The 17,778-nt window shown below is 46.1% G+C and overlaps 1 protein-coding gene across 1 annotated transcript; it reads left to right on the top strand.

Annotated features, from left to right (window-relative positions):
- Window positions 1-41: 41 nt before the first annotated feature.
- On the top strand, window positions 42-10,827 carry TNFRSF4 (TNF receptor superfamily member 4). The gene is made up of 7 exons (XM_058161266.1): window positions 42-1,722; window positions 2,721-2,843; window positions 3,174-3,272; window positions 5,327-5,393; window positions 6,441-6,622; window positions 7,036-7,173; window positions 9,037-10,827. Exons 1-7 carry the CDS (start codon window positions 1,596-1,598, stop codon window positions 9,108-9,110), a joined length of 810 nt encoding a protein of 269 aa, XP_058017249.1. The 5' UTR covers window positions 42-1,595; the 3' UTR covers window positions 9,111-10,827.
- The last annotated feature ends 6,951 nt before the right edge of the window (window positions 10,828-17,778 follow it).

A 17,778-nucleotide genomic window follows, 5' to 3' on the forward strand; every position in this document is an offset into this window, starting at 1 on the left:
GGGGAGGTATTTTATGACCCTTGGGGGGGGGCATGGTTGTTAAGTGAGTCAAACGGGCATTAAACGAATGCAGTTCGAATTCCTGGAAAAGGATGCCGATGGTGATCACATGACAGAAGGAGTCTGGGATTCGTAATTGCAAGCCAGTTGCCAAGTACCCAAAACGTGACGGTGGGAAAAGTAGGATGGGCGTAACTCGGAGGGGGTGGGGGTAAGTTAGAGCCATAGTTAAATAATTCATAATTGAGGGGGGGCCCGTAGAACAATCAAGAGCAAATCTCGGGCAAAACCTGCCATCTCCTGCCGATCTTGGGGACTGCAGCCTCCAAGGGATAATAAGGCCATCTATACGCAGGGATATCAAACTGGCAGGATCGGGCAGGGCAGGCCCACCCCGGCTCTGCAAATGCAGAAAAAGGGTCGCAATACTTTGCGATACGTCATGTGACACGATCGAGTTTGACACCCGTGATCTATATAGCATATATTCATAGGGTACGAAAGGAGTGCCCTCCAGTGGTCATTTGGGATATGACAGCGTGGCAGCGGCTAAAAAGACCATCTATATATAACACAGGGAACGAAAACGGTGCCCTCCAATGGCCATTCGGGATATTTCATCCAGGCAGGGACTACAAAGACCATCTGTAGCACGGGGCATGGAAAAAGTCCCCTCCAGTGGCCATTTGGGATATTCCAGCCTAGCAGGGACTACAAAGACACTTTGTGGCAGCCCCTCAAATATTGGGACGACTGCTGTCGTGTCCTTCGTTTCATTAAACTAGACACACCCAATTCCAGTCCCCTAATCCTCTTCCTTGCTTTTCTCTGCGATCTTTCCAGAATCTCAACATCTTTTTTTTTGATATTGTGGCGACCAGAACTGGATGTAGTATTCCAGGTGTGATCTTACTAAGGCTTTGTAAAGCGCTGCTAGAACTTCACGGGATCTCGATTCTGTCCCTCTGTTAATGCAACCTGGGATTGCATGGGCTTTTTTATTTTTTTTATTTTGGCTGCTGCCCAAAAACCTATTTTGTTGCTGTTGTGTCCCTGCCTCTCTCCTGTTTTCCTCTTGGGTTTTTTTTCTGTTTGCAAAGATTACCATGCTTGTCGAGAGAATGTTGAGTTCAGAAAAGATCCTGGGCTCAATTGCCAAGCATTGCCTGTTTAGCAATAAGCCGTAGCATTTAAGACTTATATACCGCTTCCACAGGGTTTTTACAGCCCTCGCTAAGCGGTTTACAGAGTTAGCCCTATTGCCTCCCAACAATCTAGGTTCTCGTTTTACTGACCTCGGAAGGATGGAAGGCTGAGTCCACCTTGAGCTGGTGAGAATCGAACTGCCGGCAGCTGGCAGTCAGCAGACGGAGCCTGCACTATTGTAGCTCTCCATTAGTGTTAGCAAGCTCCACATTAGGGGAGGTGCTGAATTGACGCCAGATATTCAAAGAGATCTCAGATCTCTGAAATTTCTCAGAGGTTCACGAAAGTCAAGAGTAGATCCTGCCTTGTGGAGCCTCACGCAGGGTTGTGGGTTTTTTTCTCCTCTCTTTGAGCGGAGCGGCGTTTGTGAGTCCGTGGCACAAGGTGACATGAAGCGGAGTTTGGGGTGGATTTCACTGGCTGCGTCTCTCTGGTCCTCGCTGGGTTGGGGGCTGACGTGTTCGGACAACGAATATCCCCTCTCCAAAAGGAAATGCTGCAAATATTGTCCTGCAGGTTAGTGACACTGAAAATGTGGGGGGTATTTGAACGCAGATCTTGTTTTAATCCTCTGTTTCTACATTTATGGAGATACCTGGGTGGGTTGTTGTTTTTCCCCCCCCATCCTTTGCATTCTGGGGCTGCTCCATCCAAAATCGTTTTCGATTGTTTGCAAAGGGAAGAAAAATTCAGATTTTTCTTGGGGGCAAAAATCAGATTTTTCTAGCTGGGATGGAAGTGGGGGACCTTGTCTTATCTGGCTGGGAAGTGACTCCATGAACCTCTTTAGGGTTCTCTGTTTTTCTGGAGGTGTCCTTGATTCCCTATCGCTTTTTTTAAAAAAAAAAAATATAATTTTAAAATTGACGTCCAGTGCGGTCTCTGTCGTTATTTTGGTTTTGCCCCCTGACCCTCTCCTGGATGTTTCTCAACCCTCCCAGTTTACCTTGACTGTGTTAGAAACTCCTGGTGGTCTCCCATCTGAAGACTCTGCTCGCAGTGTGATGAATGGTCCCAGGCAGGTCAATGCCCTCTTGTGAAACTCCATAAAATCAGGAAGAGGCTAAATTTCTCCATTTTTTTTTTTATCCCAGCGAACCTTCATTGTTCCGTCCTCATGAATATGCTCTCATTTTGAGTTTGGCATTTTGTGTGTGTGTGTGTGTGAGAGAGAGAGAGAGAGAGAGAGAGAGACACTGTTGGGCTGTGGATTACAATTCCCATCCTCCTTGACCATGATTGTGGACAGGTCTTCAGGCAGGTGGCGTGCCCAAATACTTTCCCTGTTAGCCGAAATGTCCAGCGGGCTGAAGAGAGCCCCGAGTTCTAATCTCTCCTCAAAGGAAGGTTGATTGACCACTCCTCAACCTACCTCACAGGGTTGTTTGGAGGATGACACGGAGAAGGAAACTGGGCTTCCTGGAGGATGGTTGGCCTGTCATTTGTGGGGGTGGGGAGGTATCGCAGAAACGAGGCTCCGATTCCATCCGCGGGCATCTTCTTGCCTTCTTTAGGAGAACAGCTAGCGAAACGTTGCACGGAGACATCCCCAACCGAGTGCGAACCGTGCGATGAGAATTACTACAACGACGCCTATACCTACTCGCAGTGTAAACCGTGCACAGACTGTCACGCCGGTAAGGCCTAGTGGGCGAAACAAGATCACTGCAGCCTCCTTTCCTGGCTTCCTTCGCAGGAAAAAGTGTTGTTCTGTGGTTTCTCAACGGCGGCTTATGTCTGGTTAGGTTTTGCATGGCTTTTTCCGGTGTTATAAATCTAAAATTATAAATAGATATATATCCAGAGATCGGTTGTGAAATGTTGGTTGCTGAAGGTATCAAACCATGCTCAATTTTCCCCCCCTCCCCGGGTCGGTTTCCACGAAGCCGTGCTAGAAATGGCACATGCCACAAATCGTCCAAACTTTCACTTTCTGCAGCCCGGAATCGATGTTTTATTTCTCGTAGACCGAGGCCTTCGGGAGATAAGACCGTGCCAGGCAACTTCAAATACCGTCTGCGCCTGCCTTCCGGGCCACGCTCCCGAAGAGAGCCAGGAGGAGAAAAGTAAGGACCAAGAATTGGATTTCAGGGAATTGAGAGATGGGCCCATGATCCAAAATCGAACCTAGTGGGATACATCGACCGTTCTGCGGGGGTGCTCTTTTTTGGAAAAAGAGATTTTTTTTTTCTCATATTCATCCCAAATACATCCCGTTTCTCCAAAAATACGACCTACCCTGTAAGTCAGTCCTAGCATGATTTTTACATGTGCGCCTAATATAAGCCCTACCCACAAAATAAGCCCTAATTAAGATCCCACCCATTCCATAGTGCACGGATAAAAATTAAGCTTTGGTAGGGGAGGGTGGAGCTGCCCTACTACTTACCTTCGGACAGTTGTAGCCAGGCCTCGCGTACCCCCGACACCTGCCTCACTGGTCTATTTCTTCTGCAACTGACAAGGCTGGCAAGGGCTTTCCTGAAGGCCTCTGTAGCTGATAACAACACCCTGGATCGTTCCAGAGCTCTGTTATCGGCTGCAGAGGCCTTCAGGAAAGTCTTGCTGGCCGCAGAAGTTCGTGAAGGCCTCTGACAGTGGGAGGCCATGGATGATACGCGCGTGAGGTTAGTCAGTGGATGACATCCCCCGAAAATAAGACCTGGTGCCTTTTTTGGTGGCAAAAAATAAAAATAAGACAAGGTCTTATTTTTGGGGAAATACGGTAGACTAGTTTATTGATTGGTTATTTTCTTCCCTTGGTACGGGGAATGTTTATTTACCCTAGAAAGTGTGCAGAGGGGAGCAACAGAGGTGATTGGAGGCTAAATTGTACGAATCGTTGAGGGACCTGGGTAGGTCTGGCCTAAAGAAGAGAAGGGTTAGGTGGGGACATGAGAAGGTCTTCCAGTGCTTGAGCGGGCTGTCGCAGGGAAGAAGGGGCCGACTTATTCTCCAAAGCACCAGAGAGCAGTGTTGCAGCCCGCCAGTGGCCAGCAGTTCTGACAGCAGATTGGGAGAGTGAGGAGGTTGGGGAGGAACATGGGCCAGTCCTGGAGTCTGGGGAAGGCTCTGATGAGGGCTCTGCGTCCGAGGCAGAGAAGGACCCAGGGCCGTATGCCAATTATCAGCTGCCTTCGGAGTCAGACATCAGCGAGGCAGACAAACAGCTGGAGCCTGTTCCCAGCGTGCGCATGCGCAGAGTTGCCAGACAAAGGGAACAGCTAAAGAACAGCTGAGCCGCGGTGTGGCTCAGGCTGTAAGAAGCCTGTTATTAAACACAGCTGCCTGCAATTACTGCAGGTTCTAGTCCCACCAGGTCCAAGGTCGACTCAGCCTTCCATCCTTTATAAGGTAGGTAAAATGAGGGCCCAGATTGTTGGGGGGGCAATAGGTTGACTTTGTATATAAATATACAAATAGAATGAGACTATTGCCTTACACAATGTAAGCCGCCCTGAGTCTTCGGAGAAGGGCGGGATATAAATGTAAAAAAAAACAAAAAAACAAGGGTCGACTTGGGAGTAAGGCCTGGGAACAGGGGGTTGGGCCAGGGGTGGGCTGCTAGGGGTTCGCAGGGGTTCGGGAGAACCTCTAACTAAGATTCTGTGTAGTTCAGAAAACCCCCAAATCCCACTCCCGGCTGGCCCTGCCCACCCTGCCCCGCCCAGAAGTCCCCACGCAGCGCATTTTGGATGCAGGTAAGTGCAGGGCACACAGGGTGGGCAAAAAATGGGCCTACCGGAAGTTTGGGAAGGCCAGAAACGGGCCTGTTTCTGGCCTGCAGAGGGCCTCCAGAGCCTGGGGAGGTTGCCCCCTCCCATGGTGCAGGAAGCTGACTAGGCCATGCCCACTATGACCATGCCCACCCATCAACCAGGCAGAGAATCCTTTGCTAAAATTTTTGAAGCCGGCCCCTGGGTTGGACTAGAAGACCTCCGAGGTCCCTTCCATCCCTCGGGAGTCTCTGTTCAATTAGATGGATATCCTGGCCCAATTAGAAGGGATTCTTGGTGGTGTGTAGGAAGGCTGGGATATAAATCAAACACACACACACACACACACCAACAAAATAGTCACATTTTGTTCAAAGCTTCACTAGTTTGTATCGTTTTTGCAGGATGCAAACCCTGTCCCAGCGGGTATTTTTCCCTCGGAGGGAACGAGAAATGTCGTCCTTGGACCAAGTATGTATTTCCTTAAGTGAACCTTGCATGAAACGGGGAATTGAATGGAAAAGGTTTGGGGGTCGGCCCTTCCAGGTAGGCCAGGCTGAGAAACCATCCCTGCGGGGACTTCAAAAAATCCCCAGGGCTAAATAAGCCACAGCTTCAAAAAAATCACCCCAATTGGAGTTGGTTGTTTTGATGCCTCCTTGGTGAGACTTGTTCAGAAAGGCATCTTGGCTCGGTTCAAATGGAAGCTTGAATGCTGCGGAGGAAATGCCGTTGGGTGCCGTTGCTCCTTATGGGTTTTAGAGGTATTTCGCTTGTTGCCCGATTGCAAAGAGAGGCTGAGATAAGGTGGACACAATATGGATTCAAACTTTCTCCTATGCTTGACAAACAAATAGGGAGGAGAGGGGTGGGTTGGAATGCAAGAGGATGGGGAGAATGGCATCCAAGCATCATCAGTTCCCGGGAGATGTTGCTCCCTCTTCAAGGACACCCTCAGCGGGTGCCACAGCATGGCCAGCTGGTTCCCAAAACAAAACGAACGGAAGTGATTGGTGGACGTAATGGACTGTGGGTGGCTCGTGGGAAAAGGGGAAATGAACGATGCGTGCTTTTGCACGAGACGCTCAGAGCTGGTTTTGCTGCTTCTGTGCCAAAGTGGATTTATTTATTCAGTAAAGTTTTATACTCTCGGAAAAAATAATGTCCCCGGGGAGTTTCTTTTTCTGGATTTCACCAACTGGACAGCTGACATTTGAAATGAGAGCGTGAACGAAACCTCAGCCCTAGGAAAGTGAGAAGTGTAAAGGAAGAGATTTCAACCGGTGATTTTTTTAAACCTCAGCGACTGTGACTGTGGACTTCAGCTCCCGGAATACCTATGCTGGCTTGGGAATTCTGGGAGTTGAAGTCCAGAGCAGGGGTGAAATCTACTTACCTTCAGGAGCAATTTCTGCGAAGTGTCATTTTATTTATTTATTTATTTTTGTTCAATAATGGCGTCCCATCCATTTGTCTTGAAACCTGGCTGCAAATTATTGTTATGTTTCTATTTTGTAGTTGCACAGCCAGCGGCAGGAAAATCCTACAATCCGGGAAGCAGGACGCCGATACGATTTGTGACAAACCATCCAGCAAGATTCCCACCCGCCGCACCGTCACGCGACCCACTCCCTTTCCCAAGGAGACTGCCGCCATCACCAGGAAGCTGGATCCACCTCCAATTGTTGTGCCAAAAACAGGTAACTTACCAGACACGTGTGAAGGGGCAAGGAAGTTTCATCCTTAAAATCTAGAAAGTCTGCAGGGAGAAAACAGCTGAAGTGGGTGCTTTCTAGAAGATGGAATAACGGAGTTGGAAGGGACCTTGAGGGGTCATCTAGTCCAACCCCTTGCTCAAGCAGGAGACCCTATACCATTCCAGACAAATGGTTGTCCAGTCTCTTCTTAAAAACTTCCTGTGTTGGAGCATCCACAACTTCTGGTGGCAAGCCGTTCCACTGGTTAATTTTTCTTCCTGGCAGGCAATTTTTCCGCTTGATTAGTTTCCATCCGTTATTACTTTCTAGCTTGCCAAGAAATTGGGAAAAGCAACGGGAATGAAAATATCCTTGGACTTTCCTCTTCTGTTTTTCTTCCTTTTTTTTTTTTTCAGGATTTGTTTGGATCTTGATCACCGTTGTTCCCCTGCTGACCGTAGCTGGAATCTTGGTATTCCTGTTCTTTTATTGCAGGACAAAGAAAAAGAAACTGGACATTTTGTGCACTGAAATTTATAATGTCCCCTGCAAGGGTGAGTTTGGGGCTGCCGCCGAAAGACCGGTTTTAAAATGTGATTTTGTTGGCCGATGAATTACATCCTTTCTGATTTAAAAAGGGATTTCCCCTTTTTGTATTATTAATATGAGGAGGAGGAGGGGAATGTTTTACTGCAGTTGCAGAGGTCCGAACCAAGCGGTTCGGGCAAACTGGTAGTTCAGCTGGCCCTGCCCACCCGGCCCCGCCCTATCCTTATATTTCCTTCTTTCTGGCTCAGTTGAATTGCACAGTACAGCTGATCTACTCCGCTGTTCTACTTACTGGGGCTGCCTTAGAAGGTAAGCAGCTAGGCTTCAAATTGCTGTCTTTTGAACGCTGGGCGCAAGCGCATTAAACCGGTTGCATCCCGCCACTGTGCAGTTGGCTAATTGTTTTCAAGTGAAAATTCGTTGCAATTCCTGCCAAATGACGAGAAGTCCTCGATGTACGACTCCCAATTGGGACCTGGCAGTTGTTGAGTGAGTCACACCCAACTCTAAGATGCTTTCTTGCCATGGTTGTTAGGCAAATCAGAGTGAACCACGCTTAAAATCCATCATTAAGCAAATCCAGCTCCTTCGTTTGACTTTGGTTGTCAGGATTAGCTAGGAAAGTCACCAATGGAGATCACGTGACCCAGAGATGCTGTAACCATTGTAAACCCCTGCCGGTTACTAAATGCCCAAATTTTTATCACTGCGATCGACGTAAGTGCGAGGGCTGCCCCAGTCATTCGTCCATTCTGGGAATCAAAGTGTCTTTCCATTTTTGTGCATAGTCTTACTTCAGCAACGTACATAATAAACATCAAAACTCCAATTTTTTTCCCCCCAAGTCTTTTTCCGTGAAACCCAAACGAAAATTTTCTGGTTTTATTTTTATATTCACTTTGAGAACCTTCTGTATCAGGATGCGACTCCTACTCTGCTATTTCTTTGCTTTGTCAGACGATTAAAAAAAAGTCCCTTCTTTTCATTTGCATTTCCAACTAGTGTTGGCTGCAAAAGTTGATGGAGTTAGCAGAAAATGGCTAAACGGGCCTCTTTGGTTAAAGGGGGAAAAAAAAATACAATTTACTTTTGCTTCTGCTTGGAAACCATTTCTGGACTTTGTGCTTGGGGTGGGGGAAAAAAATGAAAACTTTTGATTTTGGCCTTTACCTATTAGATAGATTTGTTGTTATAGAAATGGCTGGTTTATACTATTATGTAAAAGTGGAAAAGTTGAGGTTTGATGTTATTATCTTATTCTGCTGACCCCGAAGGAGTTGGAAGTCAACACCTTCTCTTTTTTCCTTCCCCTTTTTCCTACACTTTCCCCTTTCCTTCTCCTTCCCCAGTTTTTCCTACTCTTTTCTTTTTTGTATTTTATATTATAAACCAGGGATGAAATCTATTTACCTTCCTTACCGGTTTGGAAGTTCGTGCACGCATCACGTGCGATTTTAGACCCTCTGCACATACGCAGAGGGTAAAAAACAGGTTACTTCCTGGTTAAAACCAGGAAGTAATGATGTGCGGGTGGGCGGAGCCTTGCACTGTTGCCGCTACCAGTTCTCCGAACCGCTACCAGTTCGTTTCAATTGGTGCAAACCGGTAGCATTTTACCCCTCTTATAAACTAATCAACAAAAGACTGTTTGAAAGTTACTCTTGTGAGGACTGTTTGTAAGTTACTCTTTTCAGTCCTGTTGTATATTCTGGTGGTTGCTAAACAAATGATTGTAAGTCAAGAACTACCTGTAGCTTCGCTGCAAGCTAAGAAATGCGTCGTTAAAGATGATGCTTTGATTGCAATTTGCATACCACCTTTTGCGTTGCCTTCTTTGAAATGTAATTTTTTTCCTCCTCTTCTTTTAGACAAAGAGAACGATTATCGAATGCCAATCCAAGAACAAGAAGTCAGCGTTAAATCCGATTTTGTACAGGGCTGACCTACAAAAAGAAACAAAAACAACATTAAAAAAAAACCCCGAATTTTGACTTCTGAATCAAAAATAGCTCAGAGTTTATCTGAGTTTATTTTTCAACCAGTTTCCTTTTTATTGTGAATGAATCAGCGTATCTTTTTCGTATCTTTTTTCCATCTCTCTGCCCCCCCGCCAGTTTCTCCTCCCTGATAATTGTCTCAGGGGTTTTTATTTTTTCTTCTTGTTCTTTGTGGTTTCTTTTGAAGACAAACCTGCCCGATTTTGCATATATTATTTTTCACAGCCTTCTTTGTTTTAAAAAAAGAATGTGAAAAGGTGCTTGCGCATCATTTTATTCTTCTTGTTTTTATTCATCCAACGATAACGGGAAGAACTGCAGTAACCCCGTGTTTGTCCTTGATTTCTTAGGAAACCTGAGGTATTATAACCAGATACCTAAGAATTATAACAAGGAAGGAAGATGGGCCCAGTTGATATTAATATAATTGGTATAATTGTTATAATTATTACACAAATGTCATAACAATTATTAATATTTGTTGTTCAGCTTCTGATCATTCGGGCTGTAAAATAAGAGCAAGCAACAGTTATTTTTCAATTTATGGGCACATTGTGGAATGGAACAGAATTAAAGTTAAAGCCAAACAAGCTTGGAAGATAAAATGCTTTAAAAGGAGAAGCTGGCAACAGATATCTGCTTTTGTAAAAGCAATAGATGCCGTGCTGTATTATTTTATTTTAAGTTGAAGACTCTGTTTCTTGAAGAAACATTAACTTTAGTCCCAAAGAGAGGAAGCCTGATAAGCATAAATATATTGATGTAAATCAGGGGTCTCTAACCTTGGTCCCTTTAAGACTTGTGGACTTCAACTCCCAGAGTCCCACAGCCAGCAAAGCTGACTGAGGAACTCTGGGAGCTGAAGTCTACAAGTCTTAAAGGGACCAAGGTTGGAGACCCCTGATGTACATTGTCAATTCGATCCACTGGATTCCCATGGCTATTCAGCGGATATTTTTTTTATTGGCGCATAAAATGCCAGGGGTTGTAACACAAAAGATTGGGGGGGTTTGATCTTGCAAAAGACCATTTTTACCTGTGGGTGAAATGGTAAAAGAGAGGTTTGTTTTTTAAAAAAAAATCTAAATTAAAATGGGATTAAAATTATCGTATTTTTTGGAGTATAAGACGCACCTTTTCCTCCCCCCAAAAAAAGAGGGTGAAAATCTGGGTGCATCTTATAGATATTTAGAACTGCAGAAAAAACAATGGCTACCAACCTGCCTTCCACTGAGGACCTGTATACTGTACGAGTCAAAAAGAGGGCTGGGAAAATATCTACAGACCCCTCACATCCTGGACATAAACTGTTTCAACTCCTACCCTCAAAACGACGCTATAGAGCACTGCACACCAGAACAACTAGACACAAGGACAAGTTTTTTTCCCCGAAGGCCATCACTCTGCTAAACAATTAATTCCCTCAACTGTCAAACTATTTATTAAATCTGCACTACTATTAATCTTCTCATCATTCCCATCACCCATCTCCTTCCACTTATGACTGTATGACTAACTTTGTTGCTTGTATCCTTAGCGATTTATATTGATATTGATTGCTTATTTGTACCCTATGACTATCATTAAGTGTTGTACCTTATGATTCTTGACAAACGTATCTTTTCTTTTATGTACACCGAGAGTGTATGCGCCAAAGACAAATTCCTTGTGTGTCCCATCACACTTGGCCAATAAATAATTCTATTCTATTCCAGACAAGTGTCTGCCCGGTCTCTTCTTAAATCATTGTAACTTTTTGTGATAGCTAGATAGAGATGATAGATCTGCGATGGCCAACCTATGGCACGCGTGCCCGAAGCAGCATGCGGAGCCATGTCGCCTGGCACGCACGGCATTGCCCATTCCTCTTCTGGCGTGAATGCGCATGGGACAATCAGCTGGCCTTTTTGCGTACGGCAGTGCCGAAAACTGGTAGAGTTGGTCTTCCGTTTTCCTACGCGAGCATGCGAACTGGCAAGCCGATTGTCGGGCGAATCTTCTTTTTCATGGATCAACTGATTACCGTTTGCTTCTAGAAACCCTCCAAGCAATCCTAGCGTTGGGAAACGACCCCAGAGGTCATCTAGCCCAACCCCTGTGATTCAAGAGATCGGCTTCCACAAATTCTTCGGGCAGATAAGGGCCCCGCCCATGGGTTTCAAACTTCTGAAATCCCATCCCTGCCTTTAGCAAACCAGAATCTATAAAGCCTCCGGTTTGTTTAGCTTTAGCTCTTACAGCCCCCGCTGGCTGGGGGATTCTGGGAGTTGAAATCCACACATCTTAAAGTTGCCAAGGTTGAGAAACGTTACTAGATAGAGAGTCTTCATGTCCAAGATGCCCAAGATGGTAATTTAGCCGTTTGTGAAACCCATCTGGTGGCTGGGAGTTCCATAAGGTAATTTGGGTAAAGAAAGACATGAAATTGTGGTCTAAATCTAACTTCAGAGGATGAGCGGAGTAGGATCCAAAGATAAGCCAGAGGGGAAAATGCCTCCACATTCTCCCTGCCAATCTGTTTTCTTCTACCAAGATTCAGAAAGAAAGAAAGAAAGAGAGGGGGGAGGGAGGGAGGGAGTAGAGAGAGAAAAAGAGAAAGGGAAAGAAGAAAGAAAACAAAAACAAAAGAGAAGGAAGGAAAGAAGGAAGGAAGGAAGGAAGGAAGGAAGGAGGAAGGTACAGAGATGAAAAAGATGCTCGTTTCCTTTCCCAGTTCTTGAAGTTCTGACTTCTTCAGCCTAAATTTCAAAAGGCCATTTCTCCTTTTAAAAGAAGGTAAGAATCCAATCCTTTCATTTCTGACAACTGCCACAAAGCTGCCCTGAAATCTGATGGGCCATTTTCCTATTTTATAACAATTTTCCCTGCTTCCTCCTCTTTTTTCTTTCTTTTTTTTTAAAGAAATGCAATGCTCCCTTCGAGCATGCTATTCTGTACAAATCGGAAAAGAATATTTTGAAATGTCAAAACAATCAAAAGTGGAATATATATTTAAAAAGATCTCTCTCTCTCTCTCTCTCTCCCCCTCTTTCTCTCTCTCTCTCCCTCTCTCCCTCTCCCTTTCTCTCCGTCCCTCTCATTTACTCTTTCTCTCCCTCTCTCTTTCTCTCCCTTTCTCTCTCTCTCATCTCTCCCTCTCCCTTTCTCTCTTTCCCTCCCTCTCATCTCCCTCATCTCTTTCTCTCTCCCTCCCCCTTTTTCTTCCTTTCTCTCCCTCCCTCTTTCTGTCCCTCTCCCTTATTCTCTCCACCTCTCTTTCTCGCTCTCTTTCTCTCCAGTCACCTCCGTCATCTCTCTTTCTCTCTTTCCCTCCCTCCCACTTACTCTCTCCCTCTCTCTTTCCAACAATTTTCACAGCCCCTTTCACTCCTCCGATGATGAACCACCCGCACAAAGTCATGGCGTAAACAGACAATCTTCGGAGGGTACCGCCTGACTCCTTTTCAGAGACCAAACAAAAATAACCTTAGAAAAATCTGCATAAAATCTGCGTACGAAAGAACCTTTGCAGAGTCGGAAATAGCTGCAGCTTCATACCATACCTTGGGAGGAGAGGGGGCTGGTGGTAGAGGGACTTCCCCATTCAAAGCTGCTGATGTTTGTAAACTCAATTATGCTGTGCTAATCCAGATAATCCAGGGAACTTTACTTCCAAGTTTATCCTAGCTCGGCTCTTCACGTCTGAATCCAGGTTCTGCTTAGGATAAGACTGAGGAAATCCTAGGGGTTAGAAAGAATAGGTAATTCCTCGACTTACAACAATGTTTGTCTTCAAAACTGTCTCGGAAATCTGCCGGGTGGGGAGGAGGGCTGTTAAAATGTAAGAGGTTCCCTAAACAAGGGAAGAGTCTGCCTTGCGATGCCGGCTTTTGTTTTGCCAATCAGTCCTCAGCTTGTGACCAAAGTTGAGCCCCACATTTCTGTGGCTAAGCGAGACAGTGGTTGAAGGGAGTTCTGCCCCACGTTACGACCTTTCGGGCCACAGTTAGTTGTCAAAGGTTAGCGATACGGTCGTTAAGCAAATCTGGCTTCCCCCATTTGACTTTGCTGGTCAGGAGGTCACAAAAGGGGATCGCGTGACCCCCCCCTCCCCGGGGGCCGCTGCGACCGTCATAAATACAAGCCAGTTGTCAGGTGAACATGGGGATGCGGCAACGGTCGTTAAGTGTGGAAAAACGGTCATGAGTCACATTTTTTTCCTGTGCCGTTGAAACGTCGGTCACTAAATGAACTTTCGTTAAGTCAAGGACTACCTGTAATTTTGAAACCCACCACTGGAGGGAGGGAAGGATGGAAGGAAGGAAGGAGAGGAGGGATGGATGGAAGGATGGAAGGAAGGAAGGAGGGAGGGAGAGAGGGAGGCAGAAGTGGGTTTCAGCAGGTTCTGACCAGTTCTGGAGAACCCGTAGCAGAAATTTTGAGTAGTTCGGAGGACCGGTAGTAAAAATTCTGACTGGCCCCTCCCCCATCTATTCTCTGCCTCCCGAGTCCCAGCTGATTGGGAGGAAATGGGGATTTTGCAGTAATTTTCCCCTGGATTGCGGGGGGCGGGGGGGATGGAGATTTTATAGTATCCTTCCCCTGCCATGCCCACCAAGCCACACCCACAGAACTGGTAGTAAAACATTTTGAAACCCACCACTGGATGGAGGGAAGGATAGAAGGAAGGAAGAAGGAAGGAAGGAAGGAAGGCGGGAGGGAGGGAGGGAGAGAGGGAATGAAGGAAGGAAGAAAGAAGGGAGGGAAGGCTGGAAAGAGGGAGGGAGGGAGGAAAGGAAGGAAGGAAGGAAGGAATCTATGATGAAAAGAGAGAAAGAATCAGAATAGAGCTGGAAGGGACCTTGGAGGTCTTCTAGTCCAACCCCCTGCTCAAGCAGGAAACCCTAGACCACTTCAGATAGGTGGTTGGTCTGAGAAGTCGGTCTGGGGGCAAGATGACCCTCCCACACACCCACACCCACACCTGGCAGAGAGAGAGAGAAAAACCCTTCTAGTCTCCCTCCCACAGCTGGCATTTTATTTTCCAGTTTAAAGACGTCGCCTCTCCTTCGCCTTCGTGGCAGCGGGGGTGAGTGGTTAAAGAGGCCTGGTTTCTGGAGGCTGCGGGAGAAACGTGTGTGTATGTGTGTGTGTGTAAAACCCTCCGCGAGTGCACAACTGTGGAATCCCCCTTGTTATGTCCTTGGCCTTCCACGCTTGGCACAACTGGACGGGGGGACCCCTATGGTCCCCAAAATCTCGTCTTTGGCTCTAGACTTGCTTGGCCTTTCCTGACGCCGGACGACGGTCGCCCCCTTGCTCCACCTCTGGAAAGGACAGCGGTTCGTTTTGACGTCAAGCAGGAGGAGAAACATTTCTTACCACACACACACACCCCGATCAAACCTCACAAGGGCGACTCGCTTGCTCGCTCGGTTGGGTTTGAACCGATGACGGAAATGGAGCTGGATCGCTTGCTCCGCCTTTTGCTGCTGAGGTTTTTGAGAGGAAACCTCGGCAGCCAAGAAACAAAAAAAAAGAGCCTAGCGCAAATCCACAGGCTTTTGCAAACCTCTCACAAACTTAACAAACTGTTAAGAAAATGTTGGATCACCATCTGTCTGAGATGGTGTAGAGTTTTCCTGCCTGGGCAGGGGGTTGGACTAGAAGGCCTCCAAGGTCCCTTCCAACTCTGTTGTTATTATTATTATATTATTAAACTGATCAGGAAGGCTTGAATGGGGAGGGACAACCCCAGCCCCCCCAGCCCCAAGGCCGAATTGGGAAGATGCGTGGGGGGGGGGCTCCTTTCCATCTTTCCATCTTTTTATTTTTTAGTTTGTCGGTCGAATTTCTCGATAAAAGGAGAAGGTGGTGCCATCGAGGGTTGGAAGGAGGGTCTCCGAGCTTAGTTGTTTTTCTTGCAGAGGTTTCGTGATCTAACTAGGTAACGTCATCGGTGCTCAAAGGGACTTTGCGGGGGGGGGTGGATCTGCCAAAGTCCGCTCCCTTCTAGCCCTGATGATGTTACCTGGTTGGGTAACGAAACGTCCGCAAGAAAAGAGCCAAGCTCAGCTATCTGACTAGGGGGGGCTCAAGGGGCTAAGACGCTGAGCTTGCCGATCAGAAAGGACAGCGGTTCGGTGGTTTGAATCCCTAGTAAAGGTCTGAGCAGGGGGTTGGACTAGAGGACCTCCAAGGTCCCTTCCAACTCTGTTAAACTGTTAAATCTGACTAGCATCAAGGACCCCACAGTCCTCCTCCTCCTTCTCCTCCTCCTCTCTGCAAACCCCACTCCCTTCTAGCATTGATGATGTTACCTGGCTGGGTAACGAAACCTCTGCAAGAAAACAGCCCAACACAGAGAGCACCAAGGACCCCCTCCTATTAAATTTATATCCTGCCCATCTCATGGTTCAAGATGACAGGATGCTCAAAACATCTCAATCATGTGTCTTTTAATGTTTGAGATTCAACTTTCTCGGGCTCCCCAGGGTGCTTTGGATCTCCAACTGCTCTTAAGTGGCGAGTTCATGGGGGGGCCCACAAGGAGATCATCAGGGGCTACCTTGAATGGCAAATGGCTGCCATTACTGGCTAGACGAGAGAGAGCCACCTGGCTGCGTGTCCCGACAAAGCTCCGTTCAGACACGATTTAACCTGGTTTGTTTTGCAGGCGAAGGATTCCCTCTGTAGCTTTCTGCACGGTCCAAAGTTTGACCAACTTTGTTGCTTTCTTGGAAAGTTTGAAAAACTTTGGGTATCTCCTTTTGGGATTTGACCCACCCTGGAAAGGACAGATGGCCTGAGAGCAGGTAAAGTTTCCCCTAACACATATGTGCTAGCTGTTCCTGACTCTAGGGGGTGGTGCTCATCTCCATTTTAAAGCCGAAGAGCCAGCGCTGTCCGAAGACGTCTCCGTGGTCATGTGGCCGGCATGATTCAACGCCAAAGGCGCATGGAATGCTGTTCCCTTCCCACCAAAGGTGGTCCCTATTTTTCTACTTGCATTTTTTAAACCTGCTTTCGAACTGCTAGGTTGACAGAAGCTGAGACAAGTCACGGGAGCTCACCCCGTTACGCGGCGCTAGGGATTCGAACCGCCGAACTGCCGATCTTCCGATCGACAAGCTCAGCATCTTAGCCACTGAACCATCGCTCAGAGCAGGTAATGCCACATTAAATTCCTGATGCCTTTTGTTGGGTTTTTTCAGCAAAGCCGATGCAGTTTAGAATAGAATAGAATAGAATTTTATTGGCCAAGTGTGATTGGACACACAAGGAATTTGTCTTGGTGCATATGCTCTCAGTGTACATAAAAGAAAAGATACCTTCACCAAGGTACAACATTTACAACACAATTGATGATCAATATATCAATATAAATCATAAGGATTGCCAGCAACAAGTTATAGTCATACAGTCATAAGTGGAAAGAGATTGGTGATGGGAACTATGAAACGATTAATAGTAGTGCAGATTCAGTAAATAGTCTGACAGTGTTGAGGGAATTATTTGTTTAGCAGAGTGATGGCCTTCGGGAAAAACTGTTCTTGTGTCTAGTTGTTCTGGTGTGCAGTGCTCTATAGCATCATTTTGAGGGTAGGAGTTGAAACAGTTTATGTCCAGGATGCGAGGGATCTGCAAATATTTTCACGGCCCTCTTCTTGATTCGTGCAGTATACAGGTCCTCAATGGAAGGCAAGTTGGTAGCAATTATTTTTTCTGCAGTTCTAATTATCCTCTGAAGTCTGTGTTTTTCTTGTTGGGTTGCAGAACCGAACCAGACAGTTATAGAGGTGCAAATGACAGACTCAATAATTCCTCTGTAGAATTGGATCAGCAGCTCCTTGGGCAGTTTGAGCTTACTGAGTTGGCGCAGAAAGAACATTCTTTGTTGTCCTTTTTTAATGATGTTTTTGATGTTAGCTGTCCATTTGAGATCTTGCGATATGATATGATATTAGATTGGAGTATGCCAGCCAGAGCCAATCGGTGGGAGATTGGGGATGTGTGTGCATATAAATTTGATAAATAAATGGCAAGGTAGGGGATGGGGCTTAGAGAAGCCCCACCCACACCTGGCGCTGAACTGGCATTCTTTTTTTTTTTGCTTTGATCCTCCTTCCTGCTTTGCAGACTTTCTTTCAGCCTGCAGCCAAATGCAAAAGCAATTTTTCTACTTTAATTTTTTTTTAATTTTAATTTTTAAATTTTGTTTGTACCCTAAGACTTTCATTGAGTGTTGTACCTTATGATTCTTGACGAACGTATCTTTTCTTTTATGTACACTTGAGAGCTTATGCACCAGAGACAAATTCCTCGTGTGTCCCATCACACTTGGCCAATAAAAATTCTATTCTATTCTATTCAGTAGTGGAACCTCCATGTTCAGGAGCAGTACTGCTGAGAGGATTGATAATTATTAAGGAGCGATTTTTAAGGAGAGGCATTGGCATGCTGGGTCTGGTTAGCTGAACCTTAGGGTGAATTTTAATGTTTTCATTTTTATTTTTTAAAAATGCATGAAGAGTTTTAATTTGGCTCCTGCATTCCTAGTAATGCTGGATAGGTCGCCGTCGTAATTCTTGCTTTCTTTTCTTCCTAGCTGCCGGAAAATCGGCCTGTGGATTG

This window comes from Ahaetulla prasina, chromosome 18 (genome assembly GCF_028640845.1).
Source record: "Ahaetulla prasina isolate Xishuangbanna chromosome 18, ASM2864084v1, whole genome shotgun sequence".
Lineage (NCBI taxonomy): Eukaryota > Metazoa > Chordata > Lepidosauria > Squamata > Colubridae > Ahaetulla > Ahaetulla prasina.

What these genes read in the sequence shown, in the direction of transcription:
- TNFRSF4 (XM_058161266.1), top strand. Translation starts at nt 1,596, where the DNA reads ATGAAGCGGAGTTTGGGGTGGATTTCACTGGCTGCGTCTCTCTGGTCC. An exon ending in CTGCAAATATTGTCCTGCAG is followed by an intron (nt 1,723 to 2,720) that starts GTTAGTGACACT and finishes TGCCTTCTTTAG; the next exon opens with GAGAACAGCTAGCGAAACGT. An exon ending in AAATGTCGTCCTTGGACCAA is followed by an intron (nt 5,394 to 6,440) that starts GTATGTATTTCC and finishes TCTATTTTGTAG; the next exon opens with TTGCACAGCCAGCGGCAGGA.